This window comes from Piliocolobus tephrosceles, chromosome X, assembly GCF_002776525.5.
Source record: "Piliocolobus tephrosceles isolate RC106 chromosome X, ASM277652v3, whole genome shotgun sequence".
Taxonomy (NCBI): domain Eukaryota; kingdom Metazoa; phylum Chordata; class Mammalia; order Primates; family Cercopithecidae; genus Piliocolobus; species Piliocolobus tephrosceles.
Window position 1 is genome coordinate 86,525,887 of NC_045455.1, and position 23,220 is coordinate 86,549,106.

At 42.6% G+C, this 23,220-nt stretch overlaps 1 protein-coding gene across 4 annotated transcripts in view; it reads right to left on the reverse strand.

The window, feature by feature from the left end:
* MTUS2 (microtubule associated scaffold protein 2) overlaps window positions 1–23,220 on the reverse strand; it is a 640,565-nt gene that overhangs the window by 62,623 nt on the left and 554,722 nt on the right. For 3 of the 4 annotated variants that reach the window (XM_031934947.1, XM_031934946.1, XM_026454233.2), the window contains one exon: window positions 1,752–1,818. In XM_031934947.1, the coding sequence (XP_031790807.1) occupies window positions 1,752–1,818 (67 nt within the window). Of the gene's footprint in view, window positions 1–1,751; window positions 1,819–13,055; window positions 13,316–23,220 lie in introns of those variants that run through there. The other variant, XM_026454234.2, reaches the window with a different exon arrangement.

Consider the following 23,220-nt stretch of genomic DNA (forward strand, 5'->3'; position numbering starts at 1 on the left):
CATGTGTGTACAATGTGTGCATGTGTGTACATGTGTGTACAATGTGTGCATGCGCGGCAGGGCAGCCAATCACATGGGACCCATGGCTCCATGGGTGAACGGTGGTGAGGCCTTCCTTAGAGAAGAACGGAAACAGTCCCTGGCATTGGGCAGGGTCACCAGTGAGTGTACCAGGAGTTTCCCTTCAGGAAAAAGTGGGGGCCACTCTCAACACTGGTCTTTGAGGCCAGATGTGGGCATCTGGATCATGAGGGGTGGCCACACTGGTGAAGAAACTCAGATGGGGGCACAGAGGCTGCACCCACGGCGGCCTTGGCAATGAGGTCATCACTGGAGCTGTCCCTGTGAATGCTGCTTGGGGTGATACCCAACAAACAGAAATTAGGCTCAATCTCCACGAAAACAACAATAATGGCAAAAAGGAAGGATGAGACTTTTCCAGCAGGAGTCTGCGGGGCATGGGGCCGCTTTCACCCCTCCCGCTCCTCCTTCCAGCCAGGTCAGACGTGGCCCTCATGGACCTCAGCTTCCCAGGGCTCCTCACACCCTGCCTTTCCTAGCTGACTCTGTCGGAAGAAGCTTATATCTGGCATCAAGCCCTGGGCTTCTCCTGGCTGGGGAGCAGGGGTGTCCGGGTGTAGCAGTAGTAGGGTCCTGCTGCTCTGGATCACACACCAGCGAGGCTGGGAAGGGGCCTGTTATTTGCTGTTTTCCCACAAGCACCTGCTGTCCTTAGAGAGGAGAAGAGACCACTGCAGACCTACTTTAACGTTAAAAGAAGTCACAGAACTCACAGGGGAGAAAAAGGAAACATTTTAACAAAAGGAGAGAGGAATACAAAGGGTTGGGGAAGGCTATGCTTGGATCTCACTATTCTGCCCACTGTACACCTCAGGGCCTGTGGTCCCCCGGGAAGTCCAGCCTTCTGCCTATCTGCATGGCTGGCTACGTGCCAAGGACACCTGAGCTTGCTCCAATCCCCTCACGGAGGAAGCCACACCTGCACGTGGTGGCCTGTTCCCAGGACCACACTAGATGGAGCAGAAGTGCTCACTGATAAAGACAATAGTGGGCAATGGGAACAGACCATGCGTATTTCAGCTGTGCTGACTGATTCCTGGGGAAAGAGAGTAACAGATGGTCAAGAGGGAACATGGGATCAAGCGATGAGAACATGGCAAATATCTGGTCCTGTCCTTCACCTACAGTGAAAACCACATCCCCAGGGTTTGGGGATCATTTTATTTGTGAGGTCTCTATGGTCCAGTCTGAACCAAACCATTTCATCAGCCAAAGATTAGCAATTTCAACATGAACTCTCATATTTTTAATCCAACCAGATTTGTGTTTTTGACCTTGTTCTAGACCACAGAGTATTTCACAACGGGGCAGACAGTGGCAGGAAGCCATGGAACATCCGCGTCTTAGAGACAGCACCTCATTTTATCAGAGGGGACCCAGATGGATCAATGCAGACTGGTGTATGAGCTGCCGTCTGCAAATGGCAGAGTCAAGGACTGATGAGTTCCACCGTGAACTGTTAGGAAGCTGTCTTTAGAACAGCAGAGACGTGAAAATTATGGTTCCCTGCTAAGGCCGCAGCAGCCCACCACTGCACTGGGCAAGACACTTCATTCATCTAGGCAGGTTTGCACTGGCTTATTTCAGGAGGTGTAATTGCTTTTGTTACACATTCATAGGAATCAGGAAAAGACATTGTTTATGCTCCTCATTTTCAACGCCCTACTTACCAACTTCATCCCTGATGTTTGCAAGTTCGATTGACAGCTCTTTTTCTTTCACAAGGGCACTTTCACTCTGAAAAAACAAAACGGATACCGAGAGTCCCCTAGTTTTATGCTAGATAAGCACTTTCACATGATTAATTAATGAATCGTATTAAGCAAATATTTATAAGTCTAGTCCTTAAGGAGATAATTTTCACATTATATAAGCATATAAAAACTTACAAAATCAAGTCTGACTCATTCATTTGTATCCCATTCAAATGGCAAAGCTTGCATGATAGTATTAATAACACCCGTGGTTGTGCTTTTGTCTGGTACACGCTCTTGTACATCATCCTGCAATAATTCTTTGCATATTTATGTCCCATGCATTAATCTATTGCCATATATTATTATACAGTGTTTCTTATTATCACTACTATGAGATTTCCAACCATTAAAAAAGTCTGTGCCATATTTCTCTGAGGGCCAAATGCTTGTTTTACCAACTGTTTTTTACACTTACCCTTTTGTCCATACACGATTAGCTACTTAATCAATAATAAAGATCAGGACAGAAGGCTTAGCATGAAACACTTCTGTTTGTAATATGACCAACAACATTGAAGGTTTCTAAGCTTTTTGTTCCACTGTCAGGATCAATAGATGAAAAAAGAGGAAATCTCAAGCTTGAAATACCATTTAGTGCAAAAAATGCCACGTATAACTAAATGACTGCTAAGTTGTTTTCAAATCAAAGTAGGTAGTTGAAGATATGCTGAATTTGTAATCTGCGTTACTGAGTCACCGTAAACAGCATATTATGATTTTATTACTCACAATTACCAGAAAAGATGTGCTACATGAATTCTCTTCAAGTCTGAGATACCAAAAATACAGGCCCTCAAAGAAAGTCTCTGTCATTCTGTGGCGTAGACTCTCAAAGCAAACTGATTTCCAGAGAGGGAATTTTGAGTAAAATGTGGACCAAATACCTAGTGTGAATATCATCGGGGCCTTGAGAATGTTCTGTCTTCCTTAATAACCGTTGCCTTTGGTTTCAGCGCCTCTGAAGGACGTGTGCGGACTGTGACCAGACCGTTCTCACAATACTGTTTCTGGTGTGCTGTTTTGAGACGCGGGTAACAAGTGTGCTGCTTTGGGTTGGTGGGAGGGTCTCAGGTTATCCAGAGGGCATTTGCTGAGCTGTGTCATAATATTCATCATGTCAAAAATAAAACCCTATTTTCATAATACACTGAGAGCTATTTTCATCACAGGAGTCAAAAATTATTAGCTAACGGTTTCCTTAAGAAAATGCAGCAATAGATCTGTCCCTGAGGGAAATGGGCCCTGCTATAGTCTGAAGGTATATGTCCCCCTAAATCCCCCTAAAATTCATGTTGAAATCCTCACCTCCAAGCTGATGATATTAGGAGGCGGGGCTTCCGGGAAGTGATCAGGTCATGAGGGTGGAGCCCTCACGAATAAAATTAGAGGGATGCCAGGGAGCTGCCCTGCCCCTTCCTCTATGTAAGGATACAGCCAGAAGGTTCTAATGTTTACGGGAAAGTGGCCAGCACCAGACACTGAATCTGTTGGAGCCTAGATCTTGGGCTTCCCAGCCTCCAGAATTGTAAGAAATAAATTTCTGTTATTTATAAACCACCTGGTTTATGATATTTTGTTATAGCATCCCAAACAGACTAAGACAGACCCAACAGACACCTCCCATCTCATTTCTGAAGTTCTCTCCTTCCATCCCAGCCCATAGCATCCTTGTTTTCCCTGAATTTCAAAGCTAACAGTTACACTTGAGAGCATGTATTTTCTTGCCTAATCCTACTCTGTATCTCAATATTCCTACTCTAACGCCACACCCACGGTGCAGGGTTGTCATGAGGATTAAATTAATGTATGTGATGTAGTTACTGTCCAGCACTTAGCAAGCTCATACAAGTGTAAGTTGTTATTATATTTCTGTTTCCTTGTATTTCATTTGCAACTGGATAACATCCTATATATAATAGGTGCTTTTCCATATTAATTATCTAAATGCATTTAGAATTTCCATATCAGTCTTATCCTTCTTTTTTTTTTTTTTTTTTTCTGAGACAAGATCTCGCTCTGTCACCTAGCCGGGAATGCAGTGGTGTGATCACGGCTCACTGCAACCTTCACCTCCCAGGCTCAAGGTATCCTCACACCTCAGTCTCCCAAGTAGCAGGGACTACAGGTGCATGGCACCATGCCTAGCTAATTTTTTGTACTTTTAGTAGAGACAAGGTTTCACCATGTTGCTCAGGCTGGTTGCAAACTCCTGGGCTTAAGCAATCTGCCCAATCTGTAGCTGCCACAGTACTGGGATTACAGGTGTGAGCCACCGTGCCTGGCCTTATGCTCTGTTTTTGTAAGCACCTTCCTGGCCTGCCTTGATTTTGCTTAATTTTTGATGTGATTCAGAGATTGGAGAAGCCAGAACAGGGAACATATTCTAATCAGACAGATCACAGGGATTATATGCTCATTCTAACAGCAGCATAATATGGCCAGATGACAATCAATGTGTTCCTGTAGGTTAAACAAATGTGGTATTTTGGAGAGTGCTAATTTCGATATTGACCCTGAAATAATCTTAACCTAGTGGAAAAACTAACTTGCTTTTACTGTCAAGAATCATTTTGAATACTCACATTCTCTAATTCCTAAACACAGCCAGATAATTGGAATAGTATGCTTATCAGTCCAGAAATAGCATTACACAGCGTTCACTCTCGGAGCAATGAGAGTTGCAAAGACTTAGACCGGGCCAGGCAGTGAACAATCAGAACATAACAAAAACAACAAATGAACTCTAATTTCTAACTCAAAGCCAACACTTCCCTCAGCTCCCTGTCATGGCCCCTGCTGGACGTTAACAGAGTCATGCCCCAGGGATCTCTCACATCATAACAGACCAGTCCACACTCCCAGCCACAGAAGAATCAGGCCTGTGGGGAAGGAGTGGCCAGAAGGCCCTATGAGAGGGACAGGCCTCTTAGGTGCGGTGCTGACTATGAGGGAGACTGCTGACGAAGACCTTCAGACTTGAATCACTTTGCTGAAAAGCTAATGCTGATACTTTGTGGCCAGGCCTTCCCCATTCATCTGTTGCTTTAAGAGAAACACAAATAAGATTGATGGAAACCAAGTGAGAACTAGAAAAAAAAAAAAAAAAGGCAAGTAAAGAAAGGAAGGAAGGGAAGAGATAGGCAAGGAAGTGGAAAGGAAATAGAAGTGAGATTAGAGACCTCGTACCATCTCCATTTGGGGAAGCAGAGGCTATTAAAACAGATCACGAAGACCCAGTAAAAATGACCTCGTCCATCCTTTTGCAAGTTCAGGCTCTAAAACCAGCCAGTTCCAAACTATAGTCATTCTATGGCTCACCGAGGAAGAGTTGGCCGCCAAACATTAGCAACAAACCTGATGACTAAAATGTCAAGGAAAAGAACTTAACTCTGGCAAGTTCTGGCTAAGTATTATTTACTAATTACTACAGGTGATTCATGCCGTCCAGCACCGAACACTCTCTGTAGTCCAGGCACAATGTTAGGTAAGCCCTTTAAGTCATTTACTCCTCGAGACACTGTCCAGAGCATTCCAGGTTTTATTTCCCTTTATGGAGGAGGAAACTGGGGCTCTATGGTGAAGTGGCTGGCCCCTGCACAACTCACCAGGAAATGGCAAAGGCAAGAGTTCCACCCAAAGTCCACACTCTTCATCAAACATGAGCACACCAAGATTTCCCCTCCTAGCCATACTTAGATAGAAGCAACAAGATCCAAATTGCACTGAGCCTATTACCAAGCAGCTTTTCATGTCTGACTGGGAGAGAGGCAGGGTCCGCTCCTGACTACTCTGTCTCAACGGAACAATGCCCTGGCTGCATTCACATCCCACTCCACAGCCTGAACGGCCTGTCTCTGTCCTGGATGTGGATTCGTGAGTTGCACATTAGTCTGTTTACAGCGTCTGGACCCATTTCACCATAGCCTACTTGAACTATAACTTCTGAGAGAGTTTAGTTTTCCCCACCAGCTTCTAGAAGGATGCTGTCTCATGACCTCTGAATATGTTGCTGCTGAAGATGCTGGCACAGCTCAGCTCTGGCTCGCTAAGGCCAGCCTGTGCAGTTTGGCGACAGCCCTTCTTCCGTAAGTGCTTGTTTTTGAAAGGATATCAACTCTTCTAATTTATGAATTATCTGTATAAAGTAAGTTACTTTTTGCTTTCTGCAAGCCAAACCAGAATGACGTAGTGCTACCCTGCAATGAAATGAGTCAATAGCTGTGACTGCAGGAACACTGTTCCTTAGGCAAGAGTGAACTTAAAGGAATCTTCCATTCACTGTTCTTTGCCTCAAAAAGTTATTCCTCCATCCATCATGGTTCAACAGAATCCAGTGTGATCTTGCAAGGCCCATAGGTTCTGTTGAACACCCAGGACTCCCTTGGAAAGGATCTCAAGTCTCTAATCCCCTCTGTTGCCCAAACTATGCCTGGTCTGGGTGATGACACTGTGGGTTGACTGAAATATGAGCAAGGCCTCCTCTGAGCACCCAGGGTTAGCTCAGTGCCTCTCTAAACAGGGGATGAGTGGAAAATTCCCAACGAGTGCCAAGTACATGAGCTCCTGTTTTCACTCAAGAGGGCTAAAAATAGAACTCAGCGTTAATCATCCAAACTGTCCTGGTGATATAGTCCAGAAATTGCAAAGCCTAACAAGGCCATCCCTCTAAAATTTCTGTTTATTCTATGACAGGCTTAACTGGAAGTTGACACTTGAAGAACATTTATCTAAGCCCCAAACCAGCAGCTGTGTCTTCTTAGCTACCTCTTTTATCTGGTCATATAGTGTTCTCCTTTGCATCCTGAGTTCTCCATTCATTCTGGCGTGGTCTATCTCTTTATTCATAGATGAAATGCAAGACAAGCTACTCCCATGAAACATCCAACTCACTCCCTGTACGTCTTTCCCTAAACATACCCCTGCAAATCTGCTACAGTGAAGCCTCCACTTCTTTTTAGACATGGCTCCCAATCTAAGACTTTTCACAAACTCGCAGGGATACTGCCTTTCACTTTTCCTTGCTAGAGCAGCCTTGCAGAGCAGACAACCCACTAATCATCCCATTAACCTCAAGCAATCAGATGTGTGGCCAAAGCCCAGGCCAGCCTGCCATACTCTGTTATTTTAACATGTGTGCTCAATGGGCATTATCTCTTCTGATGGTTGATGCTACCCCGTGAAGCTGGTGGTAATGGGAAGTGAAAACGCCTGTCCTTGTTAGCATCATCTGTGTGATTCTATGCTTGCGTATCAGCCACCTGTGCCACTCCTCAAATTAGAAACCAACAGAACAGCTATTTACTACTAAAACTGAATGCAGGGTAAGTCTGAGGTGCTTTCACCCCTGCCTACTATGTGCCTGGCAGACATTTCTGCTCTCAAGAAGCTTGACTTCCAGAGTCAGTAAATGGATCAACAATTACAGAACACTGTGGTCTAACCCAGCAGGACAAGGCTGTCTTGGAGATTTAAACTGAGAGCAGCAGGATATGCAGAGAGCACCCCAGGCAAAACAGCATCTGGGACTTTTTGGGAACTTCTGTCAGCCCATCAGACAGGCCCCTCTTGCCTCTAACGTTCTGCCTCTGGTCTATGAAATTCCTGGCAGGAACTCTTGGTTGGCTACAGGTGTACTGAGGACAATTTCATAAAACTCACTGCAGATTTTCATCAGCTCCTTGTTACCCACCTGATTTTTTTTTTTTTTTTTTTTTTTTTTTGAGACGGAGTCTCGCTCTATCGCCCAGGCTGGAGTGCAGTGGCCGGATCTCAGCTCACTGCAACCTCCGCCTCCCAGGTTCACGCCATTCTCCTGCCTCCGCCTCCTGAGTAGCTGGGACTACAGGCGACGCCACCTCGCCGGGTTGGTTTTTTTGTATTTTTTAGTAGAGACGGGGTTTCACTGTGTTAGCCAGGATGGTCTCGATCTCCTGACCTTGTGATCTGCCTGTCTCGGCCTCCCAAAGTGCTGGGATTACAGGCTTGAGCCACCGCGCCCGGCTCTTGATTTTTTTTAAAAAAGAAAATACATATATATGTTAATTTAAAAATATATATGTAAGCCCACAGACTCCCAGCTAATCTTTCCTATATTTTTAGCCTGCTCTGAAATCCGTGCGGATCAGGAAAATCCAACCCTGTGAGCTGGGCCATTTTTTTTCCCAAGCTAAACAATCGAACCACAACAGGAAATTAAATAAGAGATCTATAGAATTCTGGTATTTGAGGAAACATCCAGATCTTTTAAAATTGTGAATTAAAAAAATTCAAATGTGACATGCATGCACACTAAATTGCAAAAAGGTTAAAGCTTTTTTCACGCTTCTCAGAAACATTATTGCTTTTTTACCAAGGGCTCTGTGAGTTTAAATTAAGGTTTAAAATCAACATGGTAGAACTTCGTCTTCAAAGGAAAACACTCTGTTGTATTTCAAAATGAACCAGCTGCAAGGTTACAGCAACAAAACACAAGTATATGACTTGTTTTCATACCACCTTTTGTGGCTATTGCACTCACTTTCAATACTAATATTATGAAGATTGGCCAGATCCATAACATATAATAGCTCTGTGGAAAAACCCCATGGGAGGTGGACTGACCTTTTGTTTTTCATTTCAGTTATTATAGCTTTAAGGCAGCACTGATACTATGCCTTGAGTTAATCAATAAGTATTATTTCTTTCACATATAATTAACACTAGGGCCTCTGTGTTTTTGTATAATGATCTGCTTTTCTGCTGTGAAATGAAATTTCATATAGGCTTCTCCGAAACAAAGTATCCTTTCCATTTAATACTCTTCATTTCAGTGCCTACTTGTATGAAAAACGAGCAGAGTCATACCATATATTAGAAAAAACCAAAATGACTACAAATGCATAATTTCAGCCTTTGCCTTTGTGCATGTGGGGAAGAGACACTGGGTAAAAAGACATCTAGCTTTCCCAAGAGGCTGTAGTTAATAAGGGAATATCACACCATACCTGGATTACTAATGAACAATGGGAAAGGACAGAGATTAATGGGGCCAAGGAGAAGAAATGCTGAACCAAAGAAGTCATGCTGGGAAATTCTGGTCCCAGAGTAGGTGCAGCAGAAAGGAGAATTAGCCAGCTGCCTGCGTTTTAACCCATTTGTGTATCACTTAAGAAGTTTCTTGACCTTTCTGGATTCTATCTTCTTCTAATAACCCTCCCAAATGTATTACTGTCAGAGCACCTGCGCATACCTGGGAGGAACAGTGAGGAGCCTCTCCCCACTCCCACCCCTGCCAAGAATTTAGAGACAAGGTAAGTAAGACGAGCCTCTGAGATTAGAATCAACACATAAAAGGCTAGGGTAGAGATATGCAGATGAACCCCTAAAGGGACAGGACCATACCTAAACCAGCAAGTCTTGCTGTTGGACTGAATCTCTAACACGACGTGAGGAATGACAGGTCCATTACAAGAGGAGCTGGACAGTGAAGGGAGCTTAGGAAAGGGAATCACCAGGGCCAGGAACATATCAGGGGAGCAGGGATACGGGAGATGAACCTATAGGCTCTGAGGCCACTGGATTCTTATAGAACAACTCGCTGGCTCAGATTCCATTCTCATCAAGGTTTCTTATGAGCTAGACTTTTGACTCTAAAAAGAAATAATACGTTTATCAGGCTCGTTATCATTTGCTTGCCAGTTATATTTCATATGGTTAAAAAGGACGCTTGTATTCTAGTTTATACGTCTAGTTTATTCCTCTTAATAACTCAACAATTCTAACAACCATCAGTTCAGGAAGGCTATGGATAAGGAGTTTCTGTGCACATAGAGCTCCTGGCTTCCTCCTGGACCAGGTTGAGTCCGTAGGTGAATGGGCCCTTTGGGATCCAGCTGGGTCATACCATTCCTTTCAAATACCTGTAGACGAGTCTTTCCACAGACTGCATATCTGCTCAAAAGCCCAAGATAGATCCCTACTTTTTATTTAGTTCAAGTTTAAAAACCGGAGTCTTTGGCCAGGCATGGTGGCTCACACCTATTATCCCAACATTTTGGGTGGCCAAGGTGGGTGGATCGCTTGAGTCCAGAAGTTTGAGACAAGCTTGGGCAATATAGCAAGACCCCAGCTCTGCCAAAGAAAAAAAAAAAAAAATAGCTGAGCGTGGTGGTGCATGCCTGTGGTCCCAGCTACTTGGGAAGCTGAGGTGGGAAGATTGTTTGAGTCTGGGAGTTCAAGTTTACAGTGAACCATGATCACACCACTGCACTCCAGACTGGGTGACAGAGGGAGGAGACCCTGTCTCAAATAAAACAAAAAACAAATCAACCAACAAAAAACCTGGGTCTGGCTTTCAGGCTGGAAATTTCCCCACACTCCCTATGCACCATATCTCCCACTGTGTCACCATGAGATTGCCCCTCTCATGTTTCATAAAATGAGGCTAAAAGGCCTTTCCTTGCGTGCTCCTCGCTTGGAATACATTCTTTCTCTTTAGTTTAATAAAATTCTACCCCATTCTTCAAAGTGTAATTCATGTTCCACTTTTTCCAAGAAACCTTGCCTATGGTTCTAGACTGACTTCTCCTTTCACTTAATTCCAGAAACAGGTATAGTCAGTACCACATAATTTTCACTTAATTATACTCCAGTCTTGTGCTAATGTTTAATTGTTCTGTGTGTGTTACTGTTGCCTACCCACTTGTAAGTTCTCTGCAAAAGGTAGAAATACAACCAAACCACTTATCGGTAAGCTACATAAGGGCTGGCCAAGCCTTTTAAGAATTATTTGATGGTCCCAATAGTAACTAGGCACAGAGTAAACCAGTAATAAATATTTCCAATGGATAGGTTGGCAATACATAAGTACAAACAGCTTTTAAACGATTTGTTCATTTAATAGTTTTTTCATTATATACTCTAGGCAAGATTCCAGTTTCTCCTAATAAATTAATGCTAAATAAGCATCCTCATATTCATAGTTTTTAGTTGATATTCAGTTTTTAGTCGGATCTCTGAAACTGATTACTTTGAAAGTATCTTTAATTGTCCCGCCATATTTTTCAGAACAGCTTTAGCTGCACTATGATCAAACTGTTAAATTGTTTTGATTTCTCAAAATGAAGGTTGCTATTTTGATCTATATGAATTTCTGAGGAAATGGTTATTGTTTTAAGGTTTATTAAGCTAGGTTAAGGTAATCAGAAACAACTCTGTCAATTTTACCAGGCCTCTTTTAAACTGTATCAACCTCACTGGGGTTGTTAGAGTTGATTAACAGATTGAAGAACTTTGTTGTGAGATTTGGGAATTCTGATTCTTAGAGTTTGAAGTTGGAATGGAATCCTGTCATGCTCCTGGTACACAATACCTGGCCCAATAGATAACTATCAATTAAATAAATGATTTTGGCATACTGCCTGTGAAGTTATTCTGCAAAGTAGGCAACTACATAAAACAATGTGTTTTTTAATTTAAAAAGAAAGTTCTCAATTCATTAAAAGAGCACCTATGAAAACATACGTATAAAACTTCAAATGGGAATACTATTCTGAAATATAGCAAAGAAAAGACAAGAAATGTAGGTGTGAACATAATGAAAAAGCTGGTAAAGGCAGTGTAAGTTTTAAAGTTTTCATCAGTGAAAAATAATTTGTATTGAACTGGAAGTTTCAAAACTACAGCACTGGAAAATTACTCAAACATCATACTACTAGAGAGATGAAATAACACTAAATTATCTTCCAAAATCTCTGAATTCAAGAATGACATAGGCATAATCATTTTCAAGAACTTGATTTAAACAAAATAGGGAAACAGATTTCCTTTGAAACATATTTTCTCAAACCAAAAGGCCTCCATATTACAGCCTCTATTTCTAAAACTTTTGTATTAGGATTTAGAAATATGAAATTTATAATGTTGTTTTACATGTAGCAAATCTTTCCCTTTTATTATAACTACCATTGTAAGGCTTCAATACTCTTTTGTGACCACTTCGCAAAAGGCTTAATCACTTCAATGTTAGATGTGCAGACAATTGAGCGCAAATGCTTTATAGTTCTTTTTGTTAAAAGCACATAAACGTGTATATAAATATTTTAGCTCATACTCATGGTAGCAAAGCCAAATCCACTGAGGTGGTTATTTCTATTGCAGCAAAACTAGTAAGTGACTTTTAAGGTATCAGTTTAATTTTCCTACGTGGTAAGTAACCCTACTTTAGGTCAAAGTTCATAAGCAGACTGGTAACTAAGATGCTTCCAAGTGACCGCTTTTTGATGAGCCTGTATATTAAGCCACATATTTTCCTTCTCCTGGTCACATACTACATCTCAAGCTATCTAGATAGCTGATGCTCACATGGGTAGGAAGAAGGCAATTTCAACAATTCAATTGTGAAATCCCATTTCATGCATCTTGGAGAAATCTAAATATGCATGACAATAAAATATCTCACAGAGACAAGAGTTCTTGCCAACAGATTTCTAGTAATGAAATTAAAAGCATATCCTAATCCCTCTGCTAGCTCACAAGAGTAGGCAAATGTCAAAAGCAAAGAAAGGCTTTGTGTTGGAATTGCTATATAATTCTCATGCATACTCTATTTTCAGTTCCCTGGCTGTGAATTTTTCTCCATTGAAGACTTGAACACACCCTCAGCCTCTCTGGCTTTTTAAGTTTTCACCTCTATGTTTATTCATCTCTCTGTGATGCAAAGTAGTACAGAGAGAACAACTATACTGTGTGCTTTCTTCTCTGATGTGAAGAACATAAATTACAAGAATGAGTGCTGTTTTGAAAAAAGAGTGGTAAACTTTCAAAGTTAGCACTTGGCGAAGAAAAACACGCCTAACTAATCTGAATTCCCCAGCGGAACGTCTTAGGTTTCACAGGTACATTTACATTAAAATGCATTAAGAATATTCCGAAGATCTCTTGGCAGTTTTGATTTCAAGATGTTGGAGCAGAATCCTACTATTTCAGGAAAATGCAACAGTTACATTTGAGACTGCAGGAATACAGAATTATGTAAGGCACTGCAGAGTATGTGAGACCAAATGTTTCTGTGAACACCACTCACAATTCAGCATATTGGAACGAGTAAAGAGAGCCTCCTGTTCACCAACAAAGCGCACACGCATGCTAGGGGGACAGGCACAGAGGTGGCTGGCTCACGGCTTTCTCTCTGCCCTTGCAAAGGAGGAGGGGGAAGAAGAGAGAGGGAAGGCAAAGTACCGTCTTGTCCAGGCACTGAAGGCAGTTATAAGGCTTGCAGCAGCAATGGCCCATCCCGGCAGGCTGGCAGGCAAGGGGACCTCCTTCATTCAACGTGTCAGCGGGCAACTCCTAAGCCGAGGTACTGGCATACACGAAAGGGGCGCGCCGCTGGGAGCTGTCACAACTTCCATGTGGTTCCCTCGGCTACCTTATTTCTCCTAAACTTCAGGAATCCAGGAGGCACAGGAATGAGAAGAGGAGGAGGAGAGCAGGGCGGCAGCGATCAGATCTTGCTGCTGCGGGAGGGAGGGCAGGCGGGAGCCAGGAAGGGAGGGGACAGGCAGGAGGGGGGGTCACTTTGCCACTGGAATCCTCAGGGTGAGGCAAATCAATAGTCGCATAACCACCGGGCATGTACCAATGCCGGCTCCCTAAAAGGACAGCCTGCTCTCCGCCGGGTGCGCGGCCGCTCCCAGCCCTCCCCTGGCGGAGATGCGCCTCCGCATCGCGCAGACACGCCTGCAGAGGACGCAGGAAGCACAAAAGGCTAGCCTGGGCTTCAGGGCACGGCCTGGGGACGCCCGAAAGGGCTGCCAGCGCTTGGCTCTGCTGCAATCCTAGCTCCTAGTTTTCTGGGAAGTAAAAATATTTATAAACGTGATGTATATGGCCTCTCCTCCCATGAAACTCTTCTCAGAACATTTGTTGCTAATGGGAACCACCAATTTCTCATTTTCTAATTTGCATGCCATGAACAAATACTTTTGCCTTATTTGATGAAATCTTCATATTTAAAATATAACTGTGAAGTCGCTTGCCTAGGCTGACATACACACACCATTCAACCGGCTTGAGTAATTAAAACTGGGGTTTGGGGCAAGTATTTTTCCTAGGCAAACTGGCATAAAAGCCTTAAAGGACTTGATCTTTCTAGTTTTTCACACAGTTAAAAATCAGAAAGGGAAAGCATCAGGGAGCAAAAGTTTGTTTTTTTTCCTCAAAAGAGACTTGGTATTTAAAAATATATTTATGTAATCCTGAAAGTAAAAGAAGCAAATATTGACATGATTGATTTTATATGCCCTGATACCCCTCAGAGGAGAAATCTTGAAATTTCTCATGTTTAGAAATATACAATTACATTTTTGCCCACTAAATTGCCTAAGGCTGTAAACAGACAATAGTTGTTAAAACCAGATGATTTTACTAACTTAACTGAGATTTTCCAAGCAGATTTTAATTAAGTAGTATAGGCTCAGAGAAAGGCAAATACTTAGTGATCAAATAGGAACAGACTGGAATGTTTGCCTTAGACCTGAAAGAATAAATGGAAACCTTTCTTTCAAGCTAGCAGGTAAATTAGCATAATCCTTCAGGAAGGCGATTTGGCTGTACCTATCAAAATATTAAATGTACACACGCCTTGACCCAACATTTGCACGTCTACGCTATAATAATACATACATATACAAGCATGTATGCATAAGGATCTTCAATTCGGCATCGTTGGTAACAGCATAAAAATGGGGAATATTTTAGATTTTCAATGCCTTTCTATTACATGGAAAGATGATATACATTTGTTGACTGAGAAAGCAAACTTTTATAAAAAACAAAGCAAACGTACACATGTGCATATGCTTGGAGTAAAGCTTTGGAAAGATTCACACATTCATGTAACAGCAGCCAACCCTTGAGGAATGGGAACCAGGAGGGAGTGAATGTCCACTTTTTACCCTCTCATGAGCATGTTTTATTTTTACCGTTTTAAAACAAAGTGTGCCAGGGAAAAGGCAGGAACCCCCATCTGGGCTCCGTGATGTTGTGAGGTCCAGAGCTGCCTCCCGCTCACTCAGGCTAATGCTCCTTGGCAATGAGCTTGGGCAGACCTCTCAGAGGGAAAGAAGCTCACAGTACCTTGAGCTCGAACCTGTGCTGAAAGCTGTTCCTAGGGCTTTTGAAATCGGTGAGAAAAACTTTATGTTGCAAAAAGTGGTGGCTTAGTATACCTCGACGCTCACAGAAGCATTATTCACAATAGCCAAAAGGTGGAAGCAACCAGAATGTCTACCAACAGATGAATGGCTAAACTTAATGTGGTGTATGCATGCAGTGGAACGTTAGCCTTAAAAAGGAAGGAAACTCTGACAGGTGCCACATAACATGCCTAACTAATCTGACAGGTGCTACAAAACATGCCTAACTAATCTAAATTCATCTTAGGATGAATGAAACTTGAGGATATCATGTTAAGTGAAATAAGCCAGTCACAAAAGTACAAATATCTATGATTCCACTTATATGAAGTACCTAGAGTGGTCGAGTTCACAGAGACAGAAAGTGGAATGGTGGTTGCCAGGGGCTGGGGGCAGGGAGAAGTAGGGAATTGTTGAATGAATACAGAGTTTTAGTCTTAGAAGATGAAGAGTTCTGGATTCACACTACAATGCGAATATACAGACTGCTCCCCACTCATGATGGTTCCGTTTATGACTTCCACTTTACGATAGCGTGACACATTCAGAAGACTCCTTGAGTTACGATGGAGCTATAGCAGGATAAATCCCTGGTAAATTGAAAATACCGTTAAGTTGAAAGTGCACTGTCATAACCTTATTGTAAGCTGAGGATCATGTGTACTTAACGATAAACTGTACACTAAAAAACAGTTAAGATGGGGAATTTTTTGTTATATTTTATCACAGTTTTTTTTTTGTTTTGTTTTGTTTTTTTTTGAGACGGAGTCTTGCTCTGTCACCCAGGCTGGAGTGCAGTGGCGCCATCTCAGCTCACTGCAAGCTCCGCCTCCCGGGTTCATGCCATTCTCCTGCCTCAGCCTCCCGAGGAGCTGGGACTACAGACACCTGCCACCATGCCCGGCTAATTTTTTGTAGTTCTAGTAGAGACAGGGTTTCACGGTGTTAGCCAGGATGGTCTTGATCTCCTGACCTCATGATTTGCCCGCCTCGGCCTCCCAAAGTGCTGGGATTACAGGCGTGAGCCACCGCGCACAGTTTTTCTAAAAGAGAAGTGGTAGCTTGCATTTACCTGGAGGCAACAGCTCCTGAGCTGCAGGTATGGATTAAATCAAGACAGAGCAAAGCCCTATTGTGGACAGAGCCAGGCGGGACCCTGCATTGATTTAAAGAATGCTTTCTTCCAACTCAGTTGTCTTCCTGAAGATAGTTCGTCTTAGGAAACAGTTTTATTCTAAATTAGAGTTTAGAGTGCACCATACTAGAAAAGTACTACGTATTCTTAGGAGATGTACGAGAGCTCTTGCTAACCAGTTGCTCCCAGGAAATTAGTGTGAGACTGGAGGATCTACACAGAGGCGATTTTCAGCTTCTCTTTTTGGGCACAGAGGGCACTGAGGGGCACGGCACTTCTGTAGTCCAGTCCTTCCTACATTGTTGAAATCGCACATGTACTATGATCTCAGTGCACACGACCTAGATTTTGAGAAATGTATTTATGTTCTAGAATTGTGCCTTGTTTAGTTTACATGTTACAAAAATTTCAAACATATTGAAAAATAGAGCTAAATACCAAAGGTCTTCACATCCCTATTTCCAGGTTCAACAGTCATCAAAGGTGTGAGCACACTTGTTTCATCTATCATTTTTTGTTTTTATTTTTTTACTTTTTCTTCATATACCCATCACCCCAATTCAGCAATTACCAAGACTGTTACCTTATTCTCACTCGTGCCTTGTCCTTCTTTTTTCTTTGTTAAAGTATTTCTTTCCTTTTATTTATTTATTTTTTCTGTTTTTTTGTTTGTTTGTTTTTTTGTTGAGACAGAGTCTCACTCTGTCACCCAGGCTGGAGTGCAGTGGTGCCATCACAGCTCAATGTAAACTCCGCCTCCCGGGTTCAAGCAATTCTACTGTTTCAGCCTCCCAAGTAGCTGGGATTACAGGTGTGGGCCATCACGCCCAGCTAATTTTTGTACTTTAGTAGAGACGGGGTTTCACTATGTTGGCCAGGCTGGTCTCAAACTCCTGACCTCAAGTGATTTGCCCGCCTTGGCCTCCCAAAGTGCTGGGATTACAGGTGTGAGCCGCTGCTGCACCCGGTCTGTTATAATATTTCTATGGTAAAATATTTCTAAGCAAAACCGTACATGCTTTAGTATGCATTGCTAAAAATTATGAACATTTTCTTACATAACCACAATGCCATTAAAACAATAAAAGTGACAAGAATTCCTTGGTATCCAATACCCAGCTCATAAAAATAATTTTGCTGGTTTCTAAAAAAAGAAATTTTTTTTTTCTGGTTTGTTTGAATCAGGATTCAAACTAGGTCCATGTATTACATCAGGTTTTAAGTATCTTCGGTCTCCTATGAACAGCAATCCCCACCCCTCCTGTCCTTTCACTGCCATGCCACTGACTTGCTCAGAAACTGGGTCAGCCGCCCTGACGAATGTCCTATATGCTGGAGCTGCCTCTTTGTTTCTTTGTAATGTCACTTCACCTGTTCCTGCATCCCTTTAAGCGAAATTTAGCTCTCAAATCTGGGTTAGATTCAAGTTCAGTTTTGGGGATAACATCTCAGAGGTGATGATGCCGTGGGCTTCGTGTTGCATTCCGTCGGGAAGCACACCATGTCTGCGTGTTCCAATGTTAGTGAGCTAGGGTGGATCAGGATGTGACAGCCTCATCTCCACTGTAAAGTTTCCCATCAACCTTTTATATAATGGATTCATTTGTTAATAATTATTACCTGAATCAATTATTTCACTGGGGACTGCAACATCATGTTCTGGTTATTTTTGTCTTTTTGCATTTATTAGATGGAATTTTTATATAAAAATTTTTTTTTCTTCAACTGGGGTGACTTTCTTTGATATACATTTTTAAATTGATACATATTTATACATATTTATGGGGTACATGTTATATTTTCACACATGCATACAATATGTAATAATCAAATCAGGGTAATTAGGACATCCATCACTGCCAACATTTATCCTTTCCTTGTGTTAGGAACATTCCAGATCTTATCTTCTAGCTATTTTGAAATATACAATAAATTATTGTTAGCCGGGCATGGTGGCTCACACCTATGATCCCAGCACTTATGGGGGCCAAGGTGGGCAGATCACTTTGAGGTCAGGAGTTTGAGACCAGCCTAGCCAACATGGCAAAACCCCATCTCTACTAAAAAAAAAAAAAACCAAAAAACCAAAAAACAAAAATTAGCTGGGCATGTGGCAGGCAACTGCAATCCCAGCTATTCAGGAGGCTGAGGCAGGAGAATCCCTTGAACCCGGGAGCCAGAGGTTGCAGTGAGCCGAGATTATGTCACTGCATTCTAGCCTGGGTGACAAAAGCGAGACTCCCTCTCAAAAGAAAAAAAAAATAGTGTTAATTATAGTCACCCTACTGTGCTATCGAACACTAGAACTTATTCTAACTAACTATATGTTTGTACAACTAGGGCAATTTTAATTTCCTGCAATACAGTTTGTACAGGAAGGACAGGATAAATGCCTAATCATTACCTTTTAAGTGCCAATTTCCTGAATAAAGACTTGGTGTGGAAACGGTACCCAATGAGGTTGTTGTTGAGATGGTCGTTTCCTCTCACCTTTTAGAAACATCATTATAAACTATAAACTCATGTTTTTCTTTTGACATACACAATATGTTTTAGTCCACTGCACTAATTACCGGTTTTAGATGCTCAGTGTATCCCTCTTTGGCCTGCAGCCCTTGTTTTTGGCCCCTCTGTCCTTTTGGCACAACTCACTTGTCTACCTTCCTAGCTTCCTGACACAAGATATCCTAGGCTCATCTTGTGTACTTCCTCCTCCAGTTGTGGAGTCATCTATCCTTGCTAAGAGCCCTGGTTCCGTCTAGCTGGGTATGACAATTAGGTACCACAAGCAATGGGTGCTGTTTCTTGTCTTTTGAGAGCCACATGCAGGGAGTGAGATTTCCTTTGAAGGAAGTGAGGCTTCCCACAGACAAGATGTCCTTTGAAGAAGTCACTGAAGAAATCAGCATGGGGCCTTGGGCTGGGGTGAGAAGGAAGTAACTCCTTCTCTTGGAGCTTTCAGAGGCTGGGGCCTAAATTCCAGGTAAAGGAAAAATGCTCAGAGAAATTCATTTTGAGGGAGATAAACTGGTCCTGGTAATATGGCGGCCAGCTACAGGCCAGATAGGGAGGTCCCCTCTGAATAAAAATTCTCCAGGGACTCACCCAAATGCTTGGATACCTGAAAAAAGAATAAACTTAAAGGCAAATACAATGAAGGTTTAGACTGTTGTAATTTGTCATAAAAAGAAACCACAGGCCGGGCGCAGTGACTCACGCCTGTAATCCCAGCACTTCGGGAGGCCAAGGCAGGTATCACCTGAGGTCAGGAGTTCGAGACCAGCCTGGCCAACATGGTGAAACCCTGTCTCTACTAAAAATTGTAATCCCAGTTACCCGGGAGTCTGAGGCTGGAGAATCGCTTGAACCCAGGAGGCAGAGGTTGCAGTGAGCTGAGATCATGCCACTGCACTCCAGCCCCGGCAACAGAGCGAGACACTGCCTCAAAAAAAAAAAAAAAAAAAAGAAAAGAAAAGAAAAGAAACCATGATCTCACAGGCTCATGAAATTTGGGACATTTTGGCTCCCAATATTTAAAAAAGTTTGAGGTGATTTTTACTCCTGGCGTATTTTCTTGAAGTAGCAACAAACATTTTAAAAAAGTCATAGGAAAGCCTAATGGTGGGTCTCCTTGGAGAAAACTTTATGAACACTGTGTTTTGGAGCAATAACTAATGATAAGCATTACCTGATCGACAACAGATGCCTGGCCCCGTGCTTATGGCTTGAGCACTGTATCTCACGTAACTCTCACAAAACTGTGAGATAAGCACTATTATCATTTCCATTTCACAGACGAGTAAATGAGGCTCTGAGGTTGCACAACCTGTCAGGTGTACATAAAGCCAGGAAGTGATTATGTGGGGTCATGAACTCAGGTCTAACTCTAAAGCTTATGTCTTAGGCCACTGTGCTTTACTAACTGCATTGTAATTTGGAAACCTTTCATCTACAAGGCCTATAGAACTTCAGGCTTGTGTGATGACCTGGATAAGGAATCCAGGCATAGGAAAATGTAAAAGGAAATTCAAACATATAAATGGAATTGCCCCACATTTTTCTATCTTAGAGCAAGAGCCTCTATTTCAATCCTTTATAAAAAGTACATTTACAAACAAATACACAAACAACTTAAAAACTGACATAGTAGAAACATGCAGGTCAATGTTAAAATGTTCAATTTTATTAGTTCTATTTCTTTGTCTTCCTTAAACTTGGAATTCCTTTCCCTCCCCTGCTCTCCGTCATGCTAGTCAGGCTCAAGTTTCCTTGGCTTAAACTCTGCTCCCCAGTACTCCTTAGCACCACCTCACCTCCTCCAGGGCTCTGCCCAACCCTCCAATTTGGAGTGAATTCCCTCTTTCTCTGGGATTTCATGCATTCCATATGCTCTTGCCCCAGGATTTCCTGCCCGATATCATAATAATTGTTTACCTTTGTCTTCTACAAAGTGTCACAGCCTCCTCGCTATGCTACACTCATGTTTACACCCAGGACACCTGGAATCTGCCTCGAAGATAGTCTCCATGAACATTTCCTAGGGCAATGCAGGATAGGACCTTGAAGGAGTCAAAGCCAAAGGTAGCTCTGTGGCAGAGGCATTTTGGTGTTCTATGCAGTTTGTGAACCTTGGTACCATTTGCAGGAGGTCAAAGAGTTAAAAACTGTATTGCAGTCTCACTATTTATTTCAAGAGAAAACCGTGAAAAATGATCATGAAAGAGTCTCTTACAGATTGTCAAGGCAACCGTCTGTTTATTTGGGTTCCTCCATCCAGACCCCTCCTTTTTCCATGCATCTAAAATATGAGCAGGAGCTCTAGGGCTGGATCTTAGCAAAGGGGACTGCCAGGGCCAGGAAAATATGTGCAGCTTTTACCAAACACAATCTATCTAGATTTTAAAGAGGTGAGAATAGGCTGCAGAGGGAAAATAGAAAACAGAAACCTTTAAACTGGGAATGACGGGTAGTTATGATCATCCACACACAGACAATAGATACTCTGAAGCACCTTTGATGTAATAACCAGGATTTAGAAAATTAAGAGAGAAAAAAGAAGAGAGAAATGGCATATGTGTTTCTGTTCTGAGATATGTTCTCAGATACTTGTCAAAAGAGAACTAAAAAAATTTCACTTTTCTAAAATACCCAAATAGGAAGGTTGCTACTGATGGAAGATAATCTTTTTTTTTCTTGTCTGTTAGTCTTTGACAGTACCCTTTTTTTCCCTTTTAAGTCAGTGACTAGGATGATTGCAGGAGAGGCAGCCTCCTTAAGTTTCCGTATATTCAGAGGAGCTGACTACTCTTTTTTTTTTTTTGAGATGGAGTCTGGCTCTGTCTCCCGGGCTGGAGTGCAGTGGCCAGATCTCAGCTCACTGCAAGCTCCGCCTCCCGGGTTTATGCCATTCTCCCGCCTCAGCCTCCGGAGTAGCTGGGACTACAGGCGCCCGCCACGTCGCCCGGCTAGTTTTTTGTATTTTTTAGTAGAGACGGGGTTTCACAGTGTTAGCCAGGATGGTCTCGATCTCCTGACCTCTTGATCCGCCCGTCTCGGCCTCCCAAAGTGCTGGGATTACAGGCTTGAGCCACCGCGCCCGGCGACTACTCTTATAAGAGAAGTGAAATTCAAAATTATCTTTACTAGCTGGATAAATACGTTGGACAATATTGGATAACTGATAGGTAAAATTGGACAGAGGGATGGGAAGCAGCTGGCAGAGCCCCTAAGTGCATCTGCCTATTTGACATATGTTAGACAGAAAGGATGATCGCAGTGAACCATAAGCTGAAAATCAACAAACAATGTGACTGTCGCTACAAAGAAAGAACAGAGGCTGGGTGCAGTGGCTCACGCTTGTAATCCCAGCACTTCGGGGGGCCGAGGCAGGCGATCACTTGAGGTCAGGAGCTTGAGACCAGCCTGGCCAACATGGTGAAACCCTCTCTCTACTAAAAATACAAAAATTAGCCGGGTGTGGTGGCGGGTGCCTGAAATCCCAGCTACTTGGGAAGCTGAGGCAGGAGAATTGCTTGAACCCAAGAGGCAGAGGTTGCAGTGAGCTGAGATCGCACCACTGCACTCTGGCCTGGGTGGCAGAGTGAGACTCTGTCTCAAAAAAAAAAAAAAAAAGGAAGAAAGAATGGAAGGAAAAAAAGAGCAGTTTCAACATAGATATCAGTAGATTTCAGTTTGATTTTCAGCTGGGTGATTTTGGGTAGGTTACTTAACTCTCTCAGAGTCTCAGTTTTCTTCTCTATAAGATGGAGATAAAACTATCTACTATATAAGGTTTCTGGAACAGTTCTCTAATTTGATTAAATTTGAAGATGCTAATGATTCTATTTCTAGTAGAAAAAAGAGCATTGATAGTCCACAGCTGAACTCTTTATGGAAAGATGCAAAATATCAGCATTGGATACCCCTTATCAGCCACTTATAAGAAGCAAGGCTGCCTCTGTATATGACAGTTTCAATTTTTTTTACATTAATGAACATACTGATGTTGGCTGGTTGCTCCTAATGTCACTAGACACAGTAGTGCAAGAAAAGGATGAGCTCAGGGATTCAAATTCCCAGCTCCAGTGTTGCCTAAAGAACCTAAGCACTTCTACATGTGTCCTGAAGAAGACCCTTATCCTTTTAACTGCAGGGCTGACATTGCTGAAACTCAAACAAAAAATTTCATTCTGCCACTGGCTGAATGACAACACAAGGTGAACCCCAGCTACAGTAGCTATTGTCTACTGTTCAAGTGAAAGCACTGCTTTGGAAAGAATGGGAGCCCGTGAACTGGGATGGAGACATGTGGGAAGGCTCTGATGAAACTGAGGACATGGAGTCCCTACATTCTGTTGAGTGTGCTTTGCCAGTGGAAGAGGTCTCCTCAGCCTTGGCAGAACTGGTCTCCCCATCTCCAATGGAAGTGGCCTCCCTAACCCCAGAGAAAACAACCTTCCCACTGTCAGTGGTATCAACCTCTCCATCTCCAGCCTGTCCACCTCTGTTCTCAGGGAATTAACCCTGCACTACTTGAGGAAACTGTAATGGTCTCTCTTGAGGTAGGTGCTGT